This window comes from Protomyctophum bolini, assembly GCF_963924005.1.
Source record: "Protomyctophum bolini genome assembly, chromosome: 21".
Lineage (NCBI taxonomy): Eukaryota > Metazoa > Chordata > Actinopteri > Myctophiformes > Myctophidae > Protomyctophum > Protomyctophum bolini.
The window spans coordinates 8,961,734-8,980,936 of record NC_137882.1 but is presented as its reverse complement, the minus strand read 5'-3'; the positions used below and the strand labels follow the sequence as shown (position 1 = coordinate 8,980,936).

Sequence of the window (19,203 nt, the reverse complement as noted above, 5' to 3'; positions counted from 1 at the left end):
ACCTAATCATTACATTTTATATAAATCCAAAGGTACCTCATGATTTAAATAATGTATAATGTATTTTGTGTTACTCAACTACAATTAATTGAAAACCTTAGTTACCAGGCAGTTAGTTACTTTATAGATTTTGGTTATTATTACAAAATATACACTTATAGCCAATCTACAAGCTTACAACATGTCTCATTGTTTTGTGATAAATTGTATACATATAATAACTTGTGAAACATGACATTCTGCACAATGAGTACTACAAGTAACTTCTGATTACCTTGACTGTACTTAACAGAGTATTTCTACATTGCAATATTGATACTTTTACTTTTTTTACTAAAACAAATTGAGTACATGCACCACTGGCCATTAAAATATGTGTGTGTGTGTGTGTGTGTGTGTGTGTGTTTGACTGTGTGTGTGTGAGATCTCCTGCTGTACACTACTGTATTTTAACATCAGTCATCATAAATAATGTTGTTACTTCTGGCTGGTACTTGTGTTCTCCCCTGCTGTTTATTAATTCGTTAATTAATTTGTAATTCCCACTATAACATGAATTGTTTGAGTCAGTTTGATTTATGTAGACGTAGAGAGATAAACGTTAGTTACTAATTCTGAACTCACCATAACTTTGTATGTCTTGTTCTTCATACTGGCTCTTACAGAGCCAATAAGCTGGCCTTGTGAAAAAGAACATGCCAGGACATGGCCAGACTCATAGTGGTTTTCACCGCGGCGGACACTCTTTTCTTCATTTTTAAAATACCGTAACATATTCGATAAAGAAATCATTGTACCTGAACGTATACCTGTAAACGGTATTAGAATACTAGTGTTCTAATATGGCGGGTCAACAGGGGGCAGTAACGATTTCCACGGAAACCGCAACCTCCACCAATCACAGACGTCGACATCACCGGATGTTTGGACTTTAGCATTCTGGGTAATGAAGTACTTCTCCGTGAGGTCGCGCATAAAGATCGTTTTTACTAAAACTAGAGTGATAGCATGCATGCTTGGGGTTTCTACAGGAGCATATAGAACCATTTTACAACCACGACCACAATGGTAAGTGTACATGGAATTGTTACGATATTATGGCTGATACGAGAATTCCCTATGGTCCAGGTGAATGGGATTTTTACTTCTGGGTCTGGCTCTGACGTCACTGCGGCGCTCTATACCGGGTCGCTCTAATCAAGCACGTGTCTGCACTACAAGTCCCGAAAGCATTGATATACACCTAAAGCGTCTCTTTGGTAACTATGGTAACAGACTTTGTTGCCCCTCCTCTGCCCGAGAGTGCCTCCGTAAAATAAGAATAAAAAGGTTTCTATGGTAAAAACACAGTTCAAAGAACTATTTTACGATACTAAATGACAGTATTTTTTTTATATAGCAGGCCGTCAGTAGACAGAAATTGTTTCAATTAAATTAACATGATGATCATTCATGACACACGAACAGCTGTTTCTTTTCCAGAGGCAACGACAGTGACGTAGTATTTTCGCGACACGTAGTTGGGGTTCTGCTTCATCTTTTACCAACAGCAGGCACTGCAAGGTTTGATGGTAAGTGAAAAAGATACTAAAATCTGACATTTTTAAAATATTTTAAATAAATGTACATTCTTAAACATAATTTTGAATTGTTATTCAAACCCCTCAAAGGGCCATAATGTCTGTATCAAGAGCACACGAAGCTAAGCATATAGCACGTGATTGTGAAACTAACGTGGCTAAATTCAAGCACATTTGGGCCATGCATTGTAACAGCCAGGAGTGGACGTTGTTGTAACGACTCATTGTAACAACATACCGTTGTATTGTAATCGCGCAGCTAAACTGTAGCTGCATTGGTTGAGCTCTGCATTGGTTCTGTGCAAAAGGTGCAACTTCAAAACCGTCATAAGAGAGCACGTCTGAAATCTGCAACTGCATGGTCCTATAGACAAGTCTCCTAGCTAGCTTGTCAAAATAAATAACTCCCCCCTGTTTTTCATGGAAATATATTATCATTGCTCCAGTGCTCCTGTATTGGAAACAAGCCATAGGCTTTCTTGGGTACTTTACGGCAAATCTTTTCTGCTAATAAAATATTCAATCTGAATGAATGAATTAATCAATCAATCAATTCACGAGATCTGATATCTTGTATAGTATTGTACTGTATGTCTTTTTATGTCTTGATGAATTGAATACATAGGGACCACAATGGAAACAAGCCCCCAGGGGCTTTTTGTGTTATCCTTTTAGCATTATTGTATAACTGTATACCTCTGTTCTTTATAATTAAATTAAAGTATTAAATCAATCAATAAATCAGTGCTTCATGTGTTTCAGACAGCAGGATGAAACTGGAACTGTCCCGTGTGATTCACGGTGGATGCCGGCTTGGTGTTCTGACAGGACTGGGCAGGGCTGGGCAGCACTCTCTGGAGGTCCCTGGATGTTTACTGTACACACGCTGCGGGACAGTGCCTCACCTCACACAGGACACCCTACACACCCTGCCCAATCTGCCCTCTGTCACTCAGCTCACCCTGTCCACAATGTAAGCACTCAGCACCCCATTTTGTGTGTGTGTGTGTGTGTGTGTGTGTCTTTGTGTGTTTTCTTCTCTACATGTTGCTCCTAGAATCAAATTTTGCCAAACAATATTTATTTTTGATGTCCAAATCTCTATCCCTCACAGTCAATGCCAATGACTCACTTCAGTGGTTCCATGACTGCTTAGTGTAAATGAATGAAAAACACGTAGAGTGTAGAGACGTAGAGTCTGTGGGGCCAGGGGGCCCCGGCCCCCATGAGGAACACGTAGAGTGTAGAGTCTGTGGGGCCAGGGGGCCCCGGCCCCCATGAGGAATTGGACCTGATAAAAACACGTAGAGTGTAGAGACGTAGAGTCTGTGGGGCCAGGGGGCCCCGGCCCCCATGAGGAACACGTAGAGTGTAGAGACGTAGAGTCTGTGGGGCCAGGGGGCCCCGGCCCCCATGAGGAATTGGACCTGATATTCGCCTCAGATCTACAAGCTCAAAAAGCGTTGCTTCGCGCTGCTGTAGGATGAACAATTAGCTTATTAGGGCATTAATCTACGAAAAACTAAAAGAAAAGTTTGTTTCTGCCCGACAGCGGTTCTGTGCATTTTTTATAAGATATACAGTAGTGGCTGTATATAGTAGTGGCTCCTGGCACATTTTTCAAGGAAGGAGAAATATTCTCCTTCCTTGAAAAATGTGCCAGGAGCCACTACTAGTGAGCAGAAACAATCAATAATAAGCAGACTTGGTAACCTGACTGTAGAAAGTAACAGAACCTGGGGGTTATTATTGATTCTGAATTGAATTTTAATTCTCACATTAATCATGTTACCAAGATTGCCTTTTTTCACCTTAGAAATATTGCAGTTTTGGCATCACTGCACTGGCTTCCGGTTGTTTTTAGGATTGATTTTAAAATTCTTTTACTTGTCTATAAAGCTCTCAATGGTCTCGCACCTTCCTACCTACTTGACTGCCTGCCTAAATATGTCCCAAACCGCCCCGTAAGGTCTTCCACTGCTGGCCTGCTCGCGTTGCCAAAAAAAATGGCAACAAAAAAATAAGCTTTTTGCTTCTATGGGCCGTCGGCATGGAACAAGCTCCCACTGTACCTTCGTCAGGCAGCCTCTGTAGACATTTTTAAAGCTCAGCTCAAGACCCACTTCTACAACATTGCTTTTAATTGAGTTTTAATTTGCACGTTCCTACCCTGCCCTGACTGATTTGCTGCATGTGGTGTTTTTATAATTTTTTATTTGTTTTTATTTGTTTTTATTTGTTTTTATTTATTTTTATTTATTTTATGTTCTTATATTCAATTTTGTTCTTTGCCATTGTTTTATCATTTTAACTACTTATGTTTTATTGTATTCTATTTTTGCCCTGTGAAGCACTTTGAGCTACATTTATGTATGAAAGGTGCTATACAAATAAAGTTTATTATTATTATTATTATTATTACTAAAAAATGCACAGAACCTCTGTACGTAAGTCCGTAAAATACATGCTGTACTGTATGTGTATAGCATGTATTCCCATGTGTTGTCATGCATAGCTGAGTCCTTCTCCCTTACATTTTTTTTGTCTCTATTTCCTCTCCTCCAGAGCAGAACACCAGGAAGTATTGGAGGAGTTCAAGAATGGATTCAGGACATTTTCAGGTAATTCAAGCACACGCTCCAATAGGATTATGTTTAATTTACCGGTATAATACTGTAAATCACTAGAGGAGATATAATTGTAATAATACAACATTGTTTGAATATTAACTAGGTTTGGGGTAGGTATGCTCTATCCTTCATATATCCTTTTTGATAGAGATGTCCCCATACTGTATCGGTATCTGAAAAGTATCGGAGCTGCCCTTATTTGGTCATATCGGGTCATATCTGTATCGGTGAATATGCCAGCCTTAGCAGAGATCCAACACAGGGGTAAGGGGTTGACACTATGGCAGGTGAATGAAATGTTGGGGCATGTGGAGTTTGCTTTGGAGTTGCCCAAACTGCAAGTGCACATTGAGTGAGGAGTCTGCCATAAACACAATACGAGATATATATGATAGCTATAAACACTATTCCCGGTTGGTGGACTTCAAAATAAGATCTTTTTTTCTTTTTGTATTATTATAAATATTATTCTCTGGTATCGGTATCGGCCTAACACAGAAATGGTGGTATCGGGATCGAATCGGAAACGGAAAAAGTCGGGACATCCCTACTTTTTGAATGGTGCTAGCCCCTCCTATATTCAGCTATTAGTGTAGATTTTCGTTCCCTCACTTTAGAGGGGCAGCTAACCCCTCCTATAAACGGCTATAGTGGATTTTGTCTGAACGCGAACATTAAATGCCATAGATAATGGATGGAGACTTTACGTCATATGTCTGAGCAACCACCATTCTTGATGACGATGTACAATGATGTACGATGATTAGTGTTAATGAGGGTTTGTGGGTAAGGACTGTATGTTGATGGTTATACTGTAGCTGGGTTTGGATACTCCCCTGCTTCGCCTCAGGGGTACCAATACAAGTACAGGAGTCAAGGTCCTCTTTGGTGGGTTTTAATAACATAATGCAGGTCAGACAAGTTGCATTGTTGTAGGTTTCTAAAAGGAACATAAACATCACAATATAGCTAATTAGCAAATCATACTGCAGCTTATAACAAAAACATATCGACTATAAACATTAAATCTATATGTAGAAATATCACATTTCTCAGTCTGATATCTGCTGACATCCTGGCTGCTACCATTAAATAGCTGAATAATGTAGCTACAGCAGACCACTGGTATAGTTGAAATAACCAAATATCAGGCAATAACATAAACACATGACACATAGGTTGGAGCATGAAACACAATCAGGCCATATAATATTACTCTCTGCAGTCTTGACTAATTGTAATACTCACTTTAGTCATGAACTCAAACTTCAGAACAACAATGCACCCGGAAGAACGATCTACTTCCGCATTTGACCACCACATTTTGGTGGTCAAATCCGGAAGTGCAAACGAGCGCTCAATGTTAAACCCCAGCTACAGGGTTTCCTCCACGGGTCCGCCTGCAGTTCCAGTAGGGCAGAGTGCTTCAACATTGGAGATTTTGTAACCCATTTTTCAACCCCTGTGTCAATCATCTAATGTGATCCTGGGCTCTACACACCCTCCACCAACCTAGTCCCCATATATGGGGGACAAGGGGAGAGCAACGGACTTGAACTCATGCTTCCTTCATGCCTGAGTGTCCAAGTTGCTCCTTTACACCTGACAGGGGGGAGTTTCGTAGCGCGTGGAAGGAACACGTTATTCCAACCAGTTCCTTTCCCCTCCATCAGGCGCCCCGGCTGGCCAGGGGGAGGCAGTTTAGTTACCAGAGTAATCTATTAACCCATTTCAACCTGATAAAAAAATCTAAATCCTGACAGAAATACCCATGTTTCTATATCAGTGGTGCTCAATATTTCATGTAAAGGACCCCAAACATTATATGTAATTGGTAATAGGACGGAGGAGATCAGCCAGAGAATCGGAGCGGCAAGGCGGTATTGCAGTCACTGAACCAGACTGTACAACTGAGAGTTGAGCCAGAAGGCAAAGCTCTCTGTCTACCGAGCAATCTTCGTTCCTACTCTCACCTATAGTCATGAAGTGTGGGTCATGACCGAAAGAATAAGGTCACGAATACAAGCGCTCGAAATGAGTTTTCTCCGACGGGTAGCTGGCATCTCCCTTAGAGAGAGATAGGGTGAGAAGTTCAGTCACACGGGAGAGACTCGGAGTAGAGCCACTGCATAAGGAGCCCAACTCAAACTGGTTTTCTTTTGAGGAATATATTATAAAGTATACCCCAGCTGCATGACCTCATTTACCTATGCTATTGTAACTGCTCCTCAAAGCAGTATGCTGCCCAAGGCAACCAAAGTTGAAATTACAAATATAATTGCCATCCCAAGCACTTCATCGTGGACAGAGTTATTAAATTGTTGGCTCCAGGGGCTAATGAGCTGTGATTGTCTAGTTTGGAAACGTGAGGTGTTTACAGTTGGGCTTTGTCTGAAGTTCACAGCTTAGTTTAATCACCACCTCACTTTGTAAAGTCTATTTGCATACTGTATAAACCTTTATATTAGATATGCACCAATTTGGTACCAGAGAGGGTTGTGCTAAAATTCCTGGCTTTGATGTGCGCTAGAGCGACACTAAATCTAGAGCGATGCTAAATCTTGAGTTTCAATAAATCATTTTGTCTCTGCGTTTGTCTCTCTCTCTCTCTCCGTATGGGCGCACACACACAGAGCGCATGTAGTCCATATGTTTCCATAAGAACAGTTGGTTGCTGCGTAGATTCCAACGCTGTTTTTTTTTTCTCCAACATATTCAAGTGAGATGCATTGGCTTATAGACTATATTTAACAGCAATATTAAGCTAATATAGCTACCAATAAATATGACACCTGAATTCTGATTAAATAATTGATGATTATTTAATCAGTCAGCGTCTTGTGGTGTTGTTTTGTTGGAAGCTGCTGCTGAATGAAGGACTTTTTCAGATGGAATAATGTATTTGGAACAAGACGCAAACATAGGTAGGATGAATAAGCTGTGTGGGAGTTGGGAGAAGTGTTTTTGATAGTATTTTCTTGTTTTTCGGTCACACAGGTCTTCATGATACAGTGGTGTACTGCTCTCTGCATGACCCTGCAACACAATGCCCTACAGGCCACACCACTAACAAGGTCAGGGGTCACCTCTACATATTTATTCATCAACACAGAGATGCACACATAAATATGACCTTTTACTCTCTTATACAGCGAGGAAAAGTCACTAAGTATATTTGTACACTTTTCAACACTGTTACTCCTACTATACTACATCTCAGAGGCAACGTATTATACTTTTGACCCACTACAATTATTTGAAAACTTTAGTTGCTGCTTTTCACATTTTGGCATCAAAACATGGACCAATGGGAACATTGCTTTTAGGCATACAGTAGATCATACATGGGCCACATGGCCCCCACCCTCAGAATAATATCAGAATACTGATATATTATTGATTTCAGCTGTTACAATTCCAACCATGCAAACATGATCCGATTTAATTACTTCAGTCTTATGTAACTTAATGACTAGTACTAAAATGTTATTGTCTTTTTTTTTTATGTCCAATGTATTTGTATTTAGTTAATAAAGTTAACATAACTATAGAAGGAGGAGAGGACACTGGAGCAGCACAGACATTTAAAGCCTTTTATTAGGTGCTAGTATACAGAACGACTAACGTTTAAATCAAAATCAAATCAAATCACATAAAAAAGAAAATCATTGTACCAAAGTGCTGTACAGAACATCTCATCAATATGACAGGCACAGACAATAGAAAAATATAATTAAAGATTTCAGTTCAAATATAGCTAAATCTACTGATCTACAAGCTCAAAACGTTTTGAGCTTGTAGATCGGCTATTTTTGCTACAACAGTAATATGTAATGTGGCCCTCTGGAGTGAGTGTGGAAATATGTGGCCCTCTTCATCGTCAAAGTTACCCACCCCTGGCCTGCAGTAGATGTGCTTTAAATTAAAGGTCACTTGGTTACTGGAGCAGCAATGTGAAAAATTGTGAAATGTACCCAAATTCTATAATGTCATCAAAATCTTGTTTTTTTTGTATAATTTAGCACCTAATAAAAGGCTCTAAATGTCCGTGCTGCTCCAGTCTCTTCTCCTTATGCAACTCATCAAAATCTTACTTTGTAGAATTCGATGATTATTACAAAACATATGGTAACCACTTCAGTCCTATATACATTTCAGCCTTTTTGAAAATGGCCGATCTACAAACTCTGAACGCGTCATTATGCGACGCATTTTGAGTTCGTCGATTTTCATTATTTTTATACATTGAAAACTTAACTGCATAATGATTACTTTCTGCTTTTGGTACTTTTTTAAGTACATTTTGATACGTTTTGTACTTTTACTCAAGTAAATGTCTAATTCCAGACGGTGTCTGTCTGGGGGAGTGGTGGGCGCATGGAGCTGACGGTTGCCAGGTTCATGGCGCTCCAGAAGGCAGTGCTGCCGGATTGGTACCAGAGCATGGCAGACGGAGAGACCTGGCAGTGCAGTCCCTCTCGTAAAAGGGTCCGAAAGTCAGTGGACCGAACTCTAGCCCACCTGGACGAGTGTTTGCTGTTGCACCACGACATGCAGGTACACACAACGGACCACTGGTCTCTGACCTGAAATCAGATTCTAATCCTGACAGTTTTCTGAAAAAGCTATGTTTCTATGTCAGTCGTTCTTCGATTAAAAACAAATAGCAGACCTACAAGCTCGTAGCGCACCACTCGGTGGCGTGCTATGAGCTTGTAGATCTGCTATTTTTCAATAGCTAAAGTATAACATAATGCTATAAACACCAAAATGGGTTAATATTGCGTTGTATAAGAACTGTGTTCCAATTCCAAAATGAGCACGGCGGATTGACTCATACTGATAGCATGAAGCCATTGTCCTTGAACCACTTAACCCCTGACTGCTCCCAATGAGCAGGTCGGTGTGCCTTGCATGGATTCCTCCACCAACACTGCGTGAAAGTGTGTGTCAGTGATTGTAATGAACATTGTAAAGCGCTTTTGATAAAGGCGCTTTATGCACCATTTACCATTTATCTGAGTGTGACGAAGATGAAATGTGGCGAAATGTCATTACTTATCCATTGCCTTGTGTTCACAATTGATTCCATGTTGGATTTGTTAAAGTGATACACCTGTAAACAAGAACCGTGTCCAATTTAATTACCTATCGATTCCCATTGTTGCCAGGAGCTACAGGGGGTGGAGGTCTTTGGAGTGGTGGAGGGAGGCGACATCCTGGAGGAAAGGTTGCGCTCAGCCAAGGAAACGGCCAAAAGGCCTGTGGCAGGTTTCTGCCTGGACGGGCTCCAGTCAGGCTCCATGGACCAGGCTCTAAGGAGCCAGCTCATCAGTGCTGTGGCCAAGGAGCTACCGGAGGATAAACCTAGGTGGATATTTGCTTATGTTTTTGTTCTCTCTCTCTCTCTCTCTCTCTATTTTTTTTACACAGTTAATTACAGTCTATTTCATTATTAAACATCTCTAGTTTTTAATAATGTGAGAACAATTAAGTGGAGCTTCGATACCAGTGTGTGGATTCTATTTTTATTTTTAGCCTTGTTATTTATAGACAACACACTTGACACGTACTTTTAGCTTTCATCATCATTTATTTTCCCTTAAAGGGGCTTAAATTGATAACATTATAATCATGATTTAAGACAAATCTTACAGATCTTTACAAAAAAAAAGAACAAATCTATCGTGGCCTGTGCTGAACTATTGCTACTGCCATTTTGCGGTGGATGAGTTAACCAGAATAAGACCAACCGAGCATGCCATAATATTGTCACACTCTGGTACAGCTGTGGTCATCTATGTTCTGTCCTCACCTCAATAATAATCTAATTCAGAAAACAGCTGTGTCCTTTACGGGGGACCAGCCCAGCCAATTAGGCTCAATCGCACAGAGACGCCCTACATTACTGTTGTGCTCTTTTTGCCATGTGGTGCAACACCTCCCGTTCATACCGTGTCGGTACTGTCATTATTCTCCTTCTCGGCTTGACCTAGAGACTGCCAGAAGCCCAGAACTGATTTATTGGCCCCCTGTCGTTCCATTCTTTGATCCACACTCCCTGCCCACCATCACCTTACTCCCATTATGGTGGCTAATTCCCCTCGAAGCCATCGCAACATCCACCTTCTTTCCTCGGTGGCATTTCATTGGAGGACACTACTGTCCCTAACCCTTCATCTGAAGGTGAAGGATAATCTGTGTAGTGACACGTTCGGTAGGATTTTGGCTTATTTTGGAGCCATCTTCCTGCCTGGCTAGTAGGATGCTAGGCTACTTGGCTGCCAGTCTGTAGTTCGTAAGTTTGCTTGTCAGTGACACTGGTGTGTACTGTGTACACTGTCACTGCAGTACACCATCTTCCATCTCTCCTATCTTTGACTCTTTGACAACTATTGTACTCTATGGCTCTGGATCGACGGCGGTATTATTATTATTCGCCGTTAGAAAATGTTCGGCTGTTCTGATAGCCCCCTCCCCTCACGTCAAAACAGTTCTCAATGTTTACATCTTACTTGACGATAAGACATGTTCCTTATGGAACCAGGGAGAGGGGGAAACACCACGAGAGTGACGAGTAATCAGTCAAACATGTGTTCTCTCCGCAGTGTTATGTTCTACCGTGTCCGTGACCACGACGCGGATCTATTATTATTATTTTTGATGCCGTTTGATCCCTGTGCTTGCTGTGTGTCATGTACGTAGGCTGCTCCAGGGAGTGGGGAGACCTGACGAGGTACTGGCATGTGCAGAAGCGGGGGTGGACCTGTTCGAGAGCTTCTTCCCGTTCCAGGTGACAGAGCGAGGCTGTGCTCTCTGGTTCCACTTCGACATCTCCTCAGACCCGGAGCGTGCAGGTAGAGCGCCACCTACAGGTGTGGTACATCTGTGTTCTGACATGATATGAAGTGACATGATAGAGCAGCTAATAGCTGACAGACTCTGACGTAGAACGGTTTGGTTACTGATGCCTATTAACATGGCCTTTGGGGCGGTAACATGTTGATCTGCTGAGCAATTGGTGAGTGTGCAAGTGGAGTTTGATACACAAATGTGGAACTGGTACATCTGGTGTTATGCATAGATGGGCCAAATAAAAAGCGACAACCCACCATAAGAAATAAGTGTATATGACTATATGTCTACTTTATGTATACAATTTCAATATATACAGTTGAGTGCAGTGTATAGTACTCTGTAGACCTCTAGAGTATTGTTCAGTGTACAGAGCTTGTCAGGGAATGACAATGACATTCAAATCTGCACAATGCCCCATTTAAACTTCTGTCAATCTCCCTTCACTGCTCACAGGCATACTGTACACGTACTGTATATCTAATGCCACAATCCCTCATTTTGACAATCTGCAGAACCAACTTTTATAGAGAGAAATTGCTTTTCAGACATTCATTTTGATAGCTGCCGGGCCAAGTTTTGTTGACAAAGCATTTGAGTTGAAGCACACAAGGAACACTTTAACAAGTATCCCCTCCCAAGGGTCTGTGTTGTGTGCACAGCAAGACCCATATGATGCATTATGGTGCAATAAGTTAATAACCCATTGACGGCGACACTTTAAAGCAAACATATCCCTGCAACTGCGTGTCACGCAAGTTTGCTCTCACACAAATTCAATTTGCACAACGTAGCCTACAGTACAGTGCATGGTGGACCCACTTCAATGAACTAAAAACTTTATAAGAAACGACACGTCGGCCAAACAGTTCCAAGCAGATCCTTGCAGGCAGTGACAGTAACGGTACTGTACTGTACTGTACTGTACTGTACTGTACTGTACTGTACTGTACTGTACTGTAGCCTACCCGGTAAAGGTTTTTTTGGTCAGCTGTTGATGATGATTTTACCAGCGTGCTGCGTGATACTTGATTAGTCATCAACACTAGTTTTATTTCTTAAGTGAATTTACAGGATGTAGATGGACATTTGTAGCACCCTGCTACAAATGCTTTGAATGGGCCCAATCAATGCCTGACTTGCAAAGTGCGACCGAGTAAAGGTCTCTATGTCGTGTCGTGACTGTAACGCTGTGTGATCCTGATCATCTGACATGCCGGGCCCCCACTCCGCACCCCCTGTACTGGGTACTGTTTTCCGCCCCTGGTATTAGCCACTAAACTATTGCCTCTCAATATAACTATCTCTGACAAACAAATCTGTCCGTACAGTATTTACATGCATGACTGAAAGCCATGATTTAATAAACTATATAATCTGTCATAAACAATCCCTTGATGTGTAACAATGAACATTCAGTGTTTGAGTATGCTGGTAGTGTGTGAGGTGAGGTTCATGCTTAAAGTGGGTGTGGAGGGGAAGTATATTTTTAAACCGTAATTGTGTGTGTGTGTGTGTGTGTGTGTGTGTGTGTGTGTGTGTGTGTGTGTGTGTGTGTGTGTGTGTGTGTGTGTGTGTGTGTGTGTGTGTGTGTGTGTGTGTGTGTGTGTGTGTGTGTGTGTGTGTGTGTGTGTGTGTGTGAGAGTGAGAGATACAGTATTACTTTCTGTCTCGTGGGAAAGTGGACATTTTATTAAATGCGCGTTTTCTGCTATTAATGTCAAATTCCATATGAAACTAGAGGACAATTAGCTGACCCCAAAGTTAATTATTGGGTGAGTACAAGTGTGCACAGACATTTAGAGGGGCAGGTGCTCAAGTGAAAAAAGGGCACCTTGTGCAGCGCGTGGAACCGGCCGGTTGCCTTAATAGTGTGAGATTTATAGATTTTGGGGCCTAAATAATATATTAGAAGCTTTTTTATCAAGAATTGGACAATGTCACCATGGTCCATATACTGTACACTGTAACAGAAAAACCCTTTTTATTTTTTCCAAAAGGGCACCTTTGTCCAGAGGGAAAAGGGCAGGGGGTGCTCTAACAGAGTGCAGTTCTAGTCGTGTATTGTGATTTCTTTTTTGTCTTTTTAACCACTGCACAAAGTAAGTTTCCGTGAAGATTCTCTGCCTATGGTTTCTGGTATTGACCAGTTTGTCCTCGGGCAAAAAAATCTAATTTTGACGAAAATGTCTACCACCAGTTCTGGCCTGGTGGTGACCCTCGACTCTTCACTTGCCTCGGTCAGCTCACATAATTGGTTTGAAAGAAAGTCTACTGGTGAAAATCAAATCAATGCAGTGAGAGTCGTGGCATCTTTTCAATCAGGAGGTAGCTACTAGCGTTTAAAGCTTGCCCTGGACTCTGTTCGTTCTCCCCAGCAAAACAAGCAGAGAGAAACATCATTATTAGTGTGCTATCTGGAAGGCAATGACAGTGTCCTCTGTGGCCTCTGTCTGATTTCTTTTTTTTTAAACGCAAAGAAAGTTATTTTTAAAGTCATGTGACAAAGTGAAGTTCAGTGACTCTCTGATGTCAGACGATGCTAATCAGAGAGTGTGATGAAGTTCATTCGAGGTGAGAACAGCGCTCTAGCAACCAGCCAACCCAGACGAGAGAGTCCCCTCTTCGGCCAATTAGAAGACCCTGTGGGCTGGAGACTAATCAGTCTCTATACCAACACAGCAGACCATATGCTAACACACCTGCCTTCTCTCTCTTTTTGGCTGCACGCCTCCTCGCTCTCATTTCCATGCTCTCACTTTTCACTCTTCCTTCTCGCCATCTATCCGTGTTTTTTATTTATATTGTTTTTTCATCTATTTTCTTCGGTGATAAATAACGTGAGCTGCTTTTTTTTGTGTGTAATACATGTAAAGAATGTATGTTTTATTGTTTTCTATTTTTGTTCATGTATATTGTTATTGAAAGACTAGCTCTCGTTTAGGCGACCAGCTAAAGCGCAATACATCCGACGTCTGAACTTTTCTTCGGAAGCGGGGATGTGAAAGGGATGTGCTACAAATTTACGTCGTTCCGAAGTTTGGATGGGCGGTTTTAGGACTTTTTCTCTAAGCTGCGGCACCTCCAGATGTCTATATCGGAAGGAGTACATACTGTATTGTTCTAATAGATCTTAGTATAGCAGTAGTGGCTCAAGATCCTCTGGCGGATGACCAACAAAAACTCTTAATTCTTACGTAAGAACATGTTTGAAAACCACTGGTCTACATTGCTCAATGCACTCCCCCTCCTCTTCACTTTCTCATGTTTAATTCACGCTTTTCCCTTTTTTTGGACTCATTCTTATCTCCCATTCCCTTGTACTGCACCGCTTAATGATCGATTCCCCTTCATCTCCATGTGCGTTCTTGTATCTCGTATTCATTGCTTCTCTCTCCCTCCTCCTTTATGTCTTTGTAGTTGACAACTCTTATAAAGATCCCTGGCCAATATGCCTTAATAAATTATACTTTCTCTCTATTAAAAAAAACCTAGAAATTAAATATTTTATTTATCTTTGAAATAGTACATTTTTCAATATGGGCCACTCGCGTTGGAAGTTGAAAACAACGTAATGCTTTCTAAGTTTAATATGAGCATTAAAGCAATATTTTTAATTGAGAGAAATGGAAGTCCCGCACACTGTCTTCACTTATAGCAGTATAGTTTATTATGCTACTGGAGTTACAACGTTTCCGTCTATTACGACCTTCATCAGGTCTCTGGGATACCTGATGAAGGTCGTAAATTTATACCGAAACGTTCAACTTGCGACAGGAGTTTTCTCTATTTAGTGAAAGATGAACCATTTCTAAGATAAATACAATGTTTAAGGTATTTTATATTTTTTATTATAGTTGTATAGGGCAAGTAAGGCATACAAGTGTTATTGTCCAGGCATCCTATTAAAGGACTACCTGAGCCAGTCTTCATATGTGACCGTGTTTGACTGAGAGCCTGCCATCGTGCAACCTCCAGCTTTTCACCAGAGGAGAAAACTCTTTTTTTATCCAAAATGAGTTTATAGCACATGCACACTCTTCACATACGTCTGAAATAAGTGTCAGAGCTGAAATAGACATGTAAATACTGTATGAAATAAATGCTTAAACATGTAGCTTGGTGTAATGTTGAGTCCACAAAAGTGAACCTTTCAAGCCTGTTTTCTCAACTCGCTGTTACTCTATAAGCCAGTCCAAAACCTGTGGGTCAAACTAAACAACCAATATGTCAATTTGAAGCTATGATTCCCTGCTTTCATATGACGTGAACATTTTTAAATAAAAAAAATCCAATGGCAGTCTCTCAGTCAAATTTGGCCACATATAATTGGTCCTCACTAATGCTCATTATAATATGGTACCATTTATTTTTTTTATTTTTTTCTGCCTGCCGTTTCATTCACAAAAATTGTACCATAGTATAATGAGGACCAATTATATGAAAATAGGTTGAAAGTGGCTGAAGTCGTCCTTTAAGTTAACCTGACTTGAATGTAAGTAGCGGGGGATTGAGGGTTGTATCTTTGGTCCCCCCCGTCTTCTTAAAGGTGGCCTTACACTAGCCGATAATCGGGGGGGGGGGTGCCCGACTCAATCGGGAGTGATTCTCGGGCATTAATTATCGTCTAGTGTGAGTGTATAAAAGATCCAATCGTAATCCCTCCGATCTGCTCGGGGCCGCTCACAACGCGATCGGGATCAGCCCGATCAACATGAAGAATGTTTGATATTTGCTCTGCCCTCGCAACCCCCCGCTCCTCGTCCCCTCTCCTCTCCTCCTCCCCTCCCCTCTCCTCCTCCCCTCCCCTCCCCTCTCCTCTCCACACCCTCGGGGCCGAGAATCCTTGGGTGTGCTGCGCCCGAGTTTTAAAACCGTGTAGTGTGTGCTGCATAAAATAATCGACTAGTGTAAGGCCACCTTAAGTGTGATATCATTTTGGGAAAATATTTCTGTTTAGCAGGGGATGAGATTGCGCTGGGTGTTTACGGATTGTTGCATTGATGTGACTATAATGTGTCTGTTGGCAGAGCTGAATGAAGAGATAGACACTGTAGGGGAGTCACAAGAGAACGGGGCTGTTGACACTGAAGACCAAGCACAGCTGATGACTCCCTTTGAGATCAACCTGAATGACAAGAGGTTTGTCACGTTAAAATATAACTGGTGATTTGCAGCGATTCTTTTTCTACAAATACCTTCTAAATCCTAACAGTTTTCTGAAAAACGTATGTTGCTACAGTATATATATATCGTTGCTATATAGTGCAAATGTTTTTGCTGAATCTGCGGGTGCAGGTCTTTTTTCCGACAGCATATTGATCCGAAACCTCAATCCTAACCTAACCCTAACCGCAAGCACGGGAGCAGCGCATGTCGGACCATCGCTTTTTCGCATCGCAGCGAATGTCCCCCCGCTGCGGATCGGATCGTTGCCCCGTCGGCTAGAATGCTGTCGGAAAAAAGGCTGCCTCCCGAATCGGCATATTTTTACATTTTGTGTTTTTTGAGGGGCGCTAGCCCCTCTATGCAGTATGCACAGCTTTGTGTGTATGTGTCTGTCCATTTGAGCACGTAATTTGCTCAGCTGATTGGCTGAGTACGAATGTGATGTATGATGATAAGAGCGCCCCTCACTTCACACGAGTGTGATTTCTTTTTTTCTTTTCTTTTTATTTTAATGAATGCCTTGATCCATAATACAGTGTCCAAGTAGCAGATCCACAAGGTTGAAATGCGGCGCAAATCCTGAATAGTAAAAGTTGTGGGCCAGGACCACTGGCATAGCGGTCCTGGCATTTAGGCTACAATGTAAGTGTTCTGTTGACCTTTGTTACTCCGTAACTGACTTTGCCTCTGCCCTGCCTGTCTTTCTGTCCAGATACCGGGAGGACTTCAGGCCCCTGGTGGAAGGGTGTGGCTGCTACTGCTGCAGAAACCACAAGAGGGCGTATCTGCACCACCTCCTGGTGACCAATGAGCTCCTGGCAGGAGTGCTGCTCATGCTCCACAACACGGCCCACTACCACGCATTCTTCAGGGCCCTGAGAGAGGCTCTGGCCACCGATAAACTGGACCTACTCAAGAAGAGAGTGCTGGGACAGAGAGGTACGGACACGCCAGCTAAAGACTAGCACGAATAATCCCATAAGCCAAATTCCAATACCCAAAATCTCTGCCACTCACTCACTCACACTCGGTCACTCCAGCATGGAAAGTTGTGGTGAAATTGGTGACCTGCTGAAATATGTGACCATCTTGTGGACTTCACAAAACTTACATGGAGGTGTTTAAATACGTGGACTAAATACCGCTAGGTTGAACTCTGCTAATGAACAAACTGCAATGATTTATGTTCGGAGTGCGAGTGAGCGAGTGGCCGAGATTTGGGGTATTGGAATTTGGCTATAGGGATTTCAGATGGAGAAATGGAGGGTGCACTTTGTAATAATGCTTCTCCTCTGAAAGTCATTGGACTACTTGACTCACTCTGCCAGAGGCTCAAACTAAGTACACTGTCTTCCACTTCAAGTTCAACTTTAGTGTTTTATTTGTATTGTTATCTATCTATACATTCCAGGAAACTGTTTGTCCTAGGCATGTCTTGAGAACTGTTCAATCAACATTCAATCAACTTCACCCATGGCAGGTGTATTGCAAGGAAGTGCATTGTTGACAATGTTGAGTGTAGAAGTCCATCGGTTCAGCAGTTCTCCAGAACAAGCCCGGCCCACTCCAAAGTCCAAACAGGCATGGCCATCTTGCAAACCGCTCTCAGAACTGAACCATTCTGTTGTAATAGTTATTACAGATACAATTAAATGCATATGGTACTTTTTGGCCAAAAGGAGATTTTATTTCCACTGTTTCCGGTGAAAAAAATCCCTTTCTGGCCAAAAAGTACCGTTTATACGTGTGGTGGGGGGCTCAGAGTGCTCCCACTAAGGAAAGTAGGCTTTCTAATGACACAACCCGCCTTTGTTTTGATGAGTAGCAAAAACTTTATTTTATTTACGCTAAAGACGAGAGGCTGGTCTGCATTCTTGCGATCGGCGGAAGTCGAGAGTAACATAGCTCTAAATGCAACGCATTAGAGCTATGGACCAGAGCTAACACTCTGACTGCCTGCAGGGGGGGGGGGAGAATGGCCAGAGGTTATTCTCCGAGAAATTGAGTTGTTTGACGCAGGGCCAATCCATACAGTCCATACTTGCTGTATAGCTAGGCTCCTGAGGAAAAGGTCAGGAGACGAGGTGGGTGAAGGGTATCTAAAAGAAAGGGGATGATGAGGATGTCAAACCGGCGCTATTTCTGTCCCTTGATATCCATCCAGGTCCTTTCCTTGAACCTATCTTATTGATTCTAGCAAATGACAGGGAGACAGAATCCATGGCAGGTGACGGACTGAGGATTAGAAGGGAGGAGTCACATACAGGGGAAAAAAGAGCGAAAGAGAGAGGCTGAGGGTGTTTGAGAGAGCATTCCACCTATACAAAGGAGGAGGAGGATTGGAAACGGAGGATAAATCACGACTGTGTCCTTCTGTGCCTGTTAACATGGTCTAGTTCCAGGTCAGCGGATGACTAATGTGACTCATTAACATACCAGTATGTCTAGGACGGCGGAGCGAGTGCAAACAGATCGATCATGTTCTGTCTGCCCGGACAACAGAAAAGCCTTTCTGTGAAATGTGTTACCCAGTCATCACCACAGGTGACTCACCATGTATCCAGTGAGGGTTTTTTTTTTACGCTACGCTTGTGCCTTTTTCCACAGAGACTAGGTGGACGCTACCATTTAATGTGCCGTTCATGCTTTATCGATTTATACAATCTTTGCTTTTTGTCTTCAGGATTGATCATGTTTTTGTTCCAACTCGGTTTATCATCACTTGTTCTTTTAAGAAAGAATGTGTAATAAATTGAAATGTTAGATTTTTTTACCTGGTGAAGTAATCTTTACTTGTGCAAACATGCATGCACTCACGCACATACTGTACATGGAAGCAACTGGCATATAATGGAAAACTATCTATGCGTTCATACAGAGGTGATGGGATGGTCCCTTCCTGTCTGTTCTGTTTTTCTATCTATGCATTCATACAGAGGTGATGGGATGGTCCCTTCCTGTCTGTTCTT

The 19,203-nt window shown here is 42.0% G+C and overlaps 1 protein-coding gene across 2 annotated transcripts; it reads left to right on the top strand.

Moving 5' to 3' along the window:
* Window positions 1-1,538: 1,538 nt before the first annotated feature.
* qtrt2 (queuine tRNA-ribosyltransferase accessory subunit 2) lies at window positions 1,539-19,003 on the top strand. 2 transcript variants are annotated; one of them, XM_080794208.1, is made up of 9 exons: window positions 1,539-1,571; window positions 2,343-2,553; window positions 4,146-4,201; window positions 7,208-7,284; window positions 8,558-8,767; window positions 9,382-9,581; window positions 10,916-11,067; window positions 16,096-16,207; window positions 16,947-19,003. In XM_080794208.1, exons 2-9 carry the CDS (start codon window positions 2,351-2,353, stop codon window positions 17,197-17,199), a joined length of 1,263 nt encoding a protein of 420 aa, XP_080650334.1. In that variant the 5' UTR covers window positions 1,539-1,571; window positions 2,343-2,350; the 3' UTR covers window positions 17,200-19,003. The 2 variants fall into 2 exon arrangements, with proteins under 2 accessions (XP_080650334.1, XP_080650333.1); XM_080794207.1 differs by having other exon boundaries at window positions 10,916-11,085.
* The last annotated feature ends 200 nt before the right edge of the window (window positions 19,004-19,203 follow it).

Bases quoted from the DNA above. Each gene is read 5' to 3' on its own strand.
- qtrt2 (XM_080794207.1), top strand. From the start codon at position 2,351: ATGAAACTGGAACTGTCCCGTGTGATTCACGGTGGATGCCGGCTTGGT. The intron at 4,202-7,207 runs GTAATTCAAGCA...TCGGTCACACAG, and splicing joins TGGATTCAGGACATTTTCAG to GTCTTCATGATACAGTGGTG. The intron at 16,208-16,946 runs GTTTGTCACGTT...CTTTCTGTCCAG, and splicing joins ATCAACCTGAATGACAAGAG to ATACCGGGAGGACTTCAGGC.